The 9,047-nt window shown below is 55.8% G+C and overlaps 1 protein-coding gene across 1 annotated transcript in view; it reads left to right on the plus strand.

The window, feature by feature from the left end:
* The first annotated feature begins 2,939 nt into the window (after nt 1-2,939).
* The window catches only part of ERICH1 (glutamate rich 1), a 70,894-nt gene continuing 64,786 nt past the window's right edge, over nt 2,940-9,047 (plus strand). Inside the window, exon 1 of the mRNA XM_026453917.1 lies at nt 2,940-3,038. Within this exon, the coding sequence (XP_026309702.1) occupies nt 3,017-3,038 (22 nt within the window). The 5' untranslated portion in view covers nt 2,940-3,016. The remainder of the gene's footprint in view (nt 3,039-9,047) is intronic.

Below are 9,047 nucleotides of genomic sequence, written 5' to 3' on the forward strand. Positions count from 1 at the left end.
CTTCTGGGAGGCCTTAGCATGTTACATGCTTACTGAGAACTGTGTGTTGGGGCTGGGGACATGGATGCCTTAGGGACTTTGACAGGAGCAGGTGCAGTGGAGTGGTGGAGAGAAAAGATGGACGGGGTCACAGAGTCCATGGAAGACTTCAAAGTGGAGACTGGCTTTGTGGTCAACGATTTCAGCCAGTTTGGGTGTGGGAGAGATTGAAGAAACAGGGCTGGAGAAAAATACAGATTTCCTGGGAGGATTTTGTTATGGGGGAGTCCACAGTGGGCTTGAGTGCTGGTGAGAATGATGAAGTGGAGAACAAGTTCAAGATGCAGCCTCATTACAGTGATTATTTCCCCTCCTGCATCACCCATTTTCAATGGCAACTTGATCTGGTCAAATTCTCTCATTCTCTCTCGCTCTTGCGCGCTCTCTCTCTCTCTGTGTGTGTGTGTGTGTGTGTGTGTGTTCTGTCTTCAGAAACCCTCCAGCTATTGCCCTATTTGCATGATCCCACCAGAGAATGGTGTACAATGTCTAACTTTTCCTTGAAATTCTGTGAATTTCCATCAAGTTTCTGCTTCTACCACTTCAACAAAATTCCTGTAACCAAGATCACTGATGGCCCCTGCCCTTGACAAATGCAACCATCCTCCTCTTGCTTCATCCACATCACTGGAGACAAATGGTTCGTTCTTTGACTTGGCTTCAGGACCTTCCTTTTCTCCCTGGCCACCCTTCATGTGCCCCAGCTGGGGCCCCCTCATCACCCCACCTCTCAAAGGCCAGAGCCCCTCGGGGCTTATTCCTTGAACCACTTTCTAAAGTTCATGCCTGCTCCTTTCATGATCTCATATGTTTACTCATCTTATGAGCACCTCAAACTTGACCTGTCTAAAACTGCACACTACCACCAAATGAAGATCCCCCAGAAAGCTCTCCACCTCCTCAGTACAACTCCAGCCTTCCAGTTTCCAAATGAAAAACTTACAGCCATTCTACATTTCTCCTTTTCTGTCACAGATCAATTCGATCAATCGGAAAATCTCTTTGGCTTTACCTTAAAACACATCCACAATCTAACTAGCCCCCCCGACCCAGCACCTCCAGTGCCACCATTTGGATGTGAGCTGTCAGCATCTCTTATTGCAGCAGACGAAATCTCCACGCTTCCTTCCATGTAACTCTATTCCTACCACAAGGCTAAATGACTTCTTTAAAGTGTACATCAGGCCCCACACAGTGGCTCAGGCATGTAATCCCAGCACATTGGGAGGCTGAAGTGGGAGGATTGCTGGAGGCCAGGAGCTGGAGGCTGTAGTGAGCTGTGATGTCACCACTGCACTCCAGCCTGGGCCAGAGTGAGACACTGTCTACCCCAAAAAGAAAGAAAGTGCATCAGATCATTTCACCCCTTTGCTCTATATCGTGTAACAGCTTTCCACCTTGCTTCTTGGAACATGCCAAGTTATCAGGCTCCCTGCAGACCCTGCCCGGGCCTGGGTCTCCTTTCCTCCTGTTCTGAGCTCCCCTTATCCTGGCCTTGCTTCTGGTCCCCAAACTCAAACAGGGCAACCCTTCTCCTGGGACATCATTTCCCTCCTGTGGGCTCTCTTTCCCTGGGTACTCCTGGTCTTGCTCCCTCACCTACCTCAAGCCCATGCCCATCACTCTCCAGTTAGGCCCTACCAGCTTCATTTTCCTCCAAAACACTCATCTCCGTGGGTTCCTCTCCTGAGACAGCCCACATGAGGAACAGCACCTGGCACACACTTGGGAAATGTTTTGGAAGAAATGAATTCAAGGAAGAGGGTCCTGAGGGGGTGGAGCAGGAGGGCAGAGGCCCTCAAAGCTGGACAAGGAGCCAAGAAGGGGTCGGGCAAGCCGGGGTGATGTGGGGGCCACTGCCCTGGCCACTCCCCGTGTCCCACAGGTGCCTGGGGACCAGGTCACTGCCCTGGCCACTCCCCATGTCCGCAGGTGCCTGGGGGCCGGGGGCACCGTTCTAACCACTCCCTGTGTTCTGCAGGTGCCTGGGGGTCGGGGACACCACCCTGGCCATGCCCTGTGTCCAGCAGGTGCCTGGGGGTTGGGGTCACCGCCCTGGCCACTCCTGTGTCCAGCAAGTGTCTGGGGGCCGGGGGCATCGCCCTGGCCATTCTCTGCATCCTGCAGGTGCCTGAGGTCCGGGGACACCGCCCTGGCCATTCCTTGTATCCTGCAGGTGCCTGGGGGCCGGGGGCACTGCCCTGGTCACTCCCTATGCCCAGCAAGTGCTTGGGGGTTGGGGTCACCGCCCTGGCCACTCCTGCGTCCAGCAGGTGTCTGGGGGCCAGGGACACCGCCCTGACCACTCCTTGTGTCCAGCAAGTGCCTGGGGGCTGGAGGTCACCGCCCTGGCCACTCCCTGTATCCTCCAGGTGCCTGGGGGCTGGGGTCACAGCCCTGGCCACTCCCCGTGTCTCGCAGGTGCCTGGAGACCGGCGACACCGCCCTAGCCACTCCCAGTATCCTGCAGGTGCCTTGGGGCCGGGGGCACTGCCCTGGCCACTCCCGTGTCCGTCAGTCGCCTAGGGGCGAAGCGGGGACTGCGGATCCGCAGGTGCACGCGTGGGGCTGGGGTGGGCGCGTCTCCTCTGGGGCCCTCCGCTCCCCTCTTCTCCACAGCGTCCTTCCTAGCGTTCGCCCCCAGAGTTCCGCCACCGCGTAGAGCAGGCGCAGCCAGCGCCCCTACAGCGTCCTCAGGCTCCCGAGAGCCCGCGCCGGCGCCCCCGCAGCCCTCCCTCCGCGCACGCTCCGCAGCGAGGCTCCCAGAGGCGGGTCTGGAGCTTCGCGACACGCCCACAGACTCGATATCAGCCAATCCACGGCCGTGTTGTAGTTGACTGACAGCCCGTGGCAGGGTCCCGTATTCGGATTGGGCATTTCTGCTGTTGTGGGCGGGCCCAGGAGGGCGGAACCCGGAAGGCAGGGCGCTTAGGTCGGACCTGAGAGCGGTGGACTGAGGTCCGCGGCCGGGTCCCGCATGGCGGCGCACAGGAAGCACGGTAGGTGGGGGCGGCGCGGAGGCTTTCTGCCCGGACCCCAGACCCGGCTCTAGGCTTAGACCGCAGTATTGACTCGGGACCCCGACCCCGGCCCCTCTGCAGGCCCCACCCCAAACCCGGACCAACTCTCCACCTCCACCCCACTCCCTACCCATCCCCCGCTCTTACCCCAGACCTCGACCCCGGACCGCGGCCCACCCCTCGCCCGTGTTGTTGCTTGCATGGCTGCTGGTCGGGCCGGCCCTGCCAGGCCCCACCTGGTGTCTGGGGACTTGGGCGGCGGCGAGCCCAGCCAGGGGTTCGTGTTCTTAGCAGAACCCCTGTCGGTGAGTGAATAGGGGCCGCTCAGCTCTTGAGAGGGGTCCTAGCCCATGGCTCCGGCGTGGAGCTGCAGCCAGCTCCGGCAGCCTCACCAAAAAGTACAGCAGAACCTCCCTGAGCTACTGTGTCCTCATCTGAGAGAAGTAGGTCGTGGCGTTTACCTTCAGTGGACCTAAGTTGTGGGGCGCATCCTAGTGCTTATTAAATTCTGTGATAGTATTAGGCAGTGCCAAAGACAGGAGCAGAATAATGGAATTGGTTAATCTGGCCATGCCTTAGAACGGAAGTGTTAGAAAATAAAGCGTGCTCCTTCCTCCTGCAAACCCCAGCTCATTATCCTCACCCTGTAATCATCATTATAATGCAAAGAGTGCCGGTTTTTGACCTGAAGCTCGTGTTACTTGGATTAATTCAGACGCTGAATTTTTTTCCTTCTCTGTGTTTAAAACTGATATTTGTCCCTTTGAAATGAAAAGATAGTGGCAAACTGTAGTTACGAAAAAATTGCTTAAAAAAAATTTCTCGAGGCAGAATGTGGAGGAAAATATGGTCTCAAATATGGAAAATACGGTTTTTAGGGAAACACTACACTTGGGCTTCCCCCTGTCCTTCAGGGCCAGGAAGTTGTCACCTGATCAGCTCACAGGTTAAAAATGACCTAACAGTTTTTAAGCAGTCAGATGTTAGGCTCTAAAATGGACATTCACATATGTTAATCAGCACCAGAACTACCTTGTTCATGACCATCTCCTGGAAGCAGGGCTGGCAGGCTGTGAATTCAGTGTCGAGGTTCTTAGGAGCAGACCTGAGGGTGAACTGCCTGCAAAGCTGTCCCTGCCTTCGTAGTGGGGGGCTTCTTGCTACTGCGGGTTTTCTTCTCGTTTTAAACCATAGCACATTCTTCTCTTACATTCTTTCAAATGTTTGCAACTCTATAGCATCTGTAATGTACCTAATCAACTAAAAAAACCTTTCTCCACTCACTAAATTAAAGTGAATGGAAGTTAATTGTTGTAGTCATTCACTAATCAGCTTCCCTCGAAACGGCCTTTTTTTTCAAACTATTGGATATGTGACAGAATGGTCAAGTAAATTTAGGTTGTTTAAGGACATTGTGGTTGGAAGGATGGGTTAATAAATCCCAAAAGTATAAAATGTAGCTGGGAGAGAAAATACTAGTTTTCTGTGTGTCTTCCTCGCGATCGTCTGAATAGCCCATCAGCTGAGTGGCACTTAGGCTCTGAGAGGCACTGAAGGGAGGATTTAGCTGGAATAAAACTTCCCAGCATTTGTGATCTGATGGAGCAGGGAACTGGGGTGTGCTTGCGCCGAGTGTGCCTCTGGAGGAGGGGATGGAGACATCCGCTTGCAGGAATGTCTCTTTTCCTGTGGTCCGGCTCGGGGTCGTGGGGTGGTTGCAGATGGGGGTTGGGCACCATTGTTGATGGTGGGAGAGGAGGCAGGTGCCACGAGGCGCAGGTGTGCCTTCCTGGAGCGGACCCCACACAGAACTCTGATTTGGCGTCGTTTATTCACCGCAGGGTGTTGGCCGAGCGTCTGCTGAGTGTGGCAGAGCCCCTCAGGCCCTGGCTGCAGCAGCGAATCAGGCACGGTATCCTTCCCTCCCCGAGCTAAGTGAAGCTCTGCTGTGCTTTGAGGCTGTGCTTGGGGTTAGGGCAGTGCTTGCTCACAGAGGACACATCCAGGGGCCCATACTTTCCCCTGCTTGGCTCTGGCACAGACCAAGAAACGTGAGGTGGAAAGGTTGGCAGTCAGGCTAAACAGTGATTCTAAGCTTTTTTTTTTTTTTTTCCTGGAGGTAGATTGTTTTGCTAGGCAATGTAACCTGTTAATGAGACAATTTCCCTGTAACAATGTGTAGCAAAACTCCGCAGGATTAATGGGAAGAATGTGTTGCCTTTGCAGCAGCTCCACTTGAGTACAAATTGGTCAAATGGGCTCTGTTAGGCTGGTTTAAGTAGAGCACTAGAGGATGTTTCTTGGGCCTACTTTGCAAGCCTGAGAGGTGCTGTGCAGCTCCGACCATGAACCGCTCTCCTAACTGAAGAGGATCCCAGGAAGGGGAAGGGCACTGTGGCCTCCATTCTACCCAGGGAGATTGGGTGAATATCTGGCATGTAATTAAGTGCTAGCTCAGGTCGGGCTGTTTCTGGCATGCAGGGTAGCCAGCGGTCAGGGGAGCCTGGCGTGGGGTTGCAGTGGACTGGGGAGGCCCCCAGTGTCACAGATCCCCCAGGGGCTGCGTGCTCCTCGAGGAAGGAGCCTGCTGCAGTGGGTGAGGACCTTAGGAGCTGCCCTGGTGACTCCTGGCAGGAGTGACTGCATCTGCTGTTGGCCGGGTTGAGCCTTGCTGCCTCCTCCTCCCTGGACGGCTTCCAGTGCCTGTCAGGGCATCTTGTGTTGGTGAGCAGAGCCATGCGGGACCTTGCTCCTTGCTTCCTTCTCGAGACGCTGACTGTGTCCCTGCTCCCTGGGCGGAGTCTTGTTGTCCGGCTCAAGGAGCCTCCTCCCTGGTGGTTGGTCATTGTGAGGGGTTTGGCTCTGGTCCTCTCCCTGACTCCGTGTGTGCTTCAGGGACATTTCCGGAGGAGCCAAAGCTTTCGTGGGGTTTGCTGGGCAGAGGCGATCCTCAGATGCTGGGGTGAGGGCCCCATCCCAGGGCCTAGCCCTGAGCAGGCAGAGGAGTGCCAGGCAGTCATGCCACTCCCTCTCTCCCTGCACCAGGCCTGTCCTCACCACCTGCTGCTGTGTGTGTGGTGGGGGGATGTGCCAGTGGATTTAAGCAGAGTCCCTGCCCCGCAGCGCCCCCTGCATTCGACTCACTGCACCCTGAGGCCAGTCCTTTGACTCCTTGTCCTGCAGTTTCCCATCAAGGTGGTTCAGTGGTGCCAGCCACCCGCATCAAGGAGAGAGCTCCGAGGGCACCATGCTGCTGGCACGGCCTTGCTGGCCTGGCTAGGCCTTCTGTAGGGAAGGCCACAGAGCCCCATCCCAGAGGCCTCCTGCGTGGCACCCAGCCTGCTGTCAGCCTGGGGAACGTGTGCTGGAGCGCAGGATGCTTGGTTGCTTTTTAATAAGAATTCATTCTTGCTGTGACTGCTGCATGCACAGGACAGCTTCACTCGCCCTTGCAGGTGTGTCCTCTAGGGCCAAGGAGTCTGGAGCAGGTGGGCAGCCTTTGTCTTCCTGAGACTCCTCAGATGAAGTTGGAGCTGCCAGCGCCTTGCTGTGAGCGGTCACACTTCCGATTGGCCACCTCTCTGTCGTCTTCTGGTTTCTCCTGCACCTCGGAGTGGATTGCCCCAACTTCACACACCAGGAATCTTTGGCGCTGTCCACAGTGCTGGCCTGGTGCCAGAGTTCCTGCAGCTCTGGTAGTTGGGAGAGGTGTCTGCGTATAGGCGTGGGTCTGTGAGTTTGTGTGTGCATATTGTCATTGTGCATGCATGTATGTGTACCGTTGTTCCTGTGTGTGCACGTGTCTGTGTATGCCTTTGTGTGTGCACACGTGTCTGGTGTTTGTGTGCATGCATGTCTGTGTGCATTCCTGTGTGTGTGCATCTGTGCAGGTGTGTGTGGTGTATATCTTTGCACGCGTGTGTGCCTTCGTGGTGTGCGTGTGTATATGTGTACATGTGTGCATGTGTATGTGCCTGAGTGGTGTGTGTATGTGTGTGCATGCCTATCTATGCCTGTGTGTGGTGTGTATGTGTGTAGTGTGTGTGCCTGTGTGTGGTGTGTATGTCTGTAGTGTGTATGTGTGCCTGTGTGGTGTGTATGTGTTTTGCATGTGGTGTGTATGTACATGCATGTCTTGTGTATGTACATGTGTGTATGTGTACCTATGTACATATGTATTGCCTGTGTGGTGTCTGTGTCTGTGCATGTGTGGTGTGTGTACATGTGTGTCAATGTTCATGTAGGTGTGTGCGTGCCGGTGTGTGTGTACATGTGTCTGTGTGTGGTGTGTGTACATGCATATCTGCGTTATGTGTGCCTGTGTGTACGTGTGTGTGCCTATGTATGGTGTGCCTGTGTACATGTGTCTGTGGCATGTGTGTACATGTGTGGGTGTTCATCTGTGTATATGTTCATGCATGTGTGCCTGTGTATGTGTGTGCGGCTGTGTGTCGTGTGCCTGCGTACAAGTGTTTGCGTGTGGTGTGTGTGTACATGCGTGTCTGGATGTGTCCCTGTGTGGTGTGTGCATCTCCCAGCCGTACCCTGCAACTTGCCTGTGATACCTGCCTCTCCCTTGGAGTCCCAGAGCTGAAGGTGCCAGTTCGGATTTGTTTCCGTTGGAAAGAGGCTCCTTTTCCTTCTTGCAGTGTGGTGTTGGTCTGGTTGGGTGCCTGATGCCTCTGTTGGGGCCGACTTTCATTCTGGCCCCGTGTGTGGGACTCTGTGCACAGCTGGACAGGAGTCATCGCTGTCCTGCAGAAGTGGGGCTGTGTTCATTGACACATGTGGCTTTGACATTCTCTACTCAGATGCGGTAGAGCCCTTCCTCCGGAACAGGAGTTGGCACCTCTTTCCCCAACTTCAAGGAAGGACAGCGTGCTCAGGAGCACTTCCCAAGTGAATGAATGAATGAGGGAGGGAGGGAGGAAGGAAGGAAGGAAGGAAAGGGAGGGAGGGAGGGACCTCATGGAACGGGGGAAAGAAGGAAGGAGGGAGGGGAGGAAGGAAAGGAAGGAAGGAAGGAAGAGGAGAAAGGAAGGAAGGAAAGAAAGAACCTCATGGAACGGGGGAAAGAAGGAAGGAGGGAGGGGAGGAAGGAAGGAAGGAAGGAGAAAGGAAGGAAGGAAGGAAAGAAGGAACCTCATGGAACGCGGGTTTAGGGAAGGGAGGGAGGGAACCAAGGAACCTACCTCATGGAACAGGGGGGTTTAGAGAATCCCAGCAGAGCAAGAGGCGCCGTGCCAGCCAGGCCCTGCAGGAGTGTTGGTGTGTGGTGAGGTTGGGGTGTGGAGGTCGGCTCCAGCAGGGAAGAGCAGGTGCAGTGGTGGGAAGGCCAGCGCACGTGGGGACGAGGAGATGCGGTACTGCGGTGGCTGCAGGAGGGCTGCAAGAGCTGCCCGGACATGGGGGCAGCTGCAGTCTCGGCTCCTTGCAGGTTGGGAGAGAGTCATGCTTGGTGTGCGTCTGGAGAGGGAAGTGGGCCGAGGAGGTGGTGGATGCCGAATACGCCCATCCCTGGTGGCCGGGGCCCCAGTGCACAGCAGGCCTCGGTCTCGAAGGGGACGGCCACCGAGGTCAGTCCTGCTGGACTGCTGCCTCAGAGCTCACTCTGCTAATGCTCAGGTGGCTCATCTGTAAAGTGGGCGGCAGCACCGTGAGGACCCAGCCAGGTGACTCATCACATGCAAGGTTCTGTTGGAGTCACGAGCTGGTCACTGCCGCTGGTTCTGTTCCCTGGGTGCAGGAGAGACGGAGGTGGGGGACCCATGTGCCTGTGAGAACAGAGCAGACGGGAAGCCGGAGGGGACAGCAGGTACGGAATCCTGAGGGGGGAGCAGGTTCAGAAGCCTGAGGCGGGGAGCAGGTACGGAAGCCGGAGGGGACAGCAGGTACGAAAGACTGAGGGGGGAGCAGGTACGGAAGCCTGAGGGTAGGGGAGTAGGTACGGAAGCCTGAAGGGGGAAGCAGGTACGGAAGCCGGGGGGG

Source organism: Piliocolobus tephrosceles, chromosome 7 (assembly GCF_002776525.5).
Source record: "Piliocolobus tephrosceles isolate RC106 chromosome 7, ASM277652v3, whole genome shotgun sequence".
Taxonomy (NCBI): Eukaryota; Metazoa; Chordata; class Mammalia; order Primates; family Cercopithecidae; genus Piliocolobus; species Piliocolobus tephrosceles.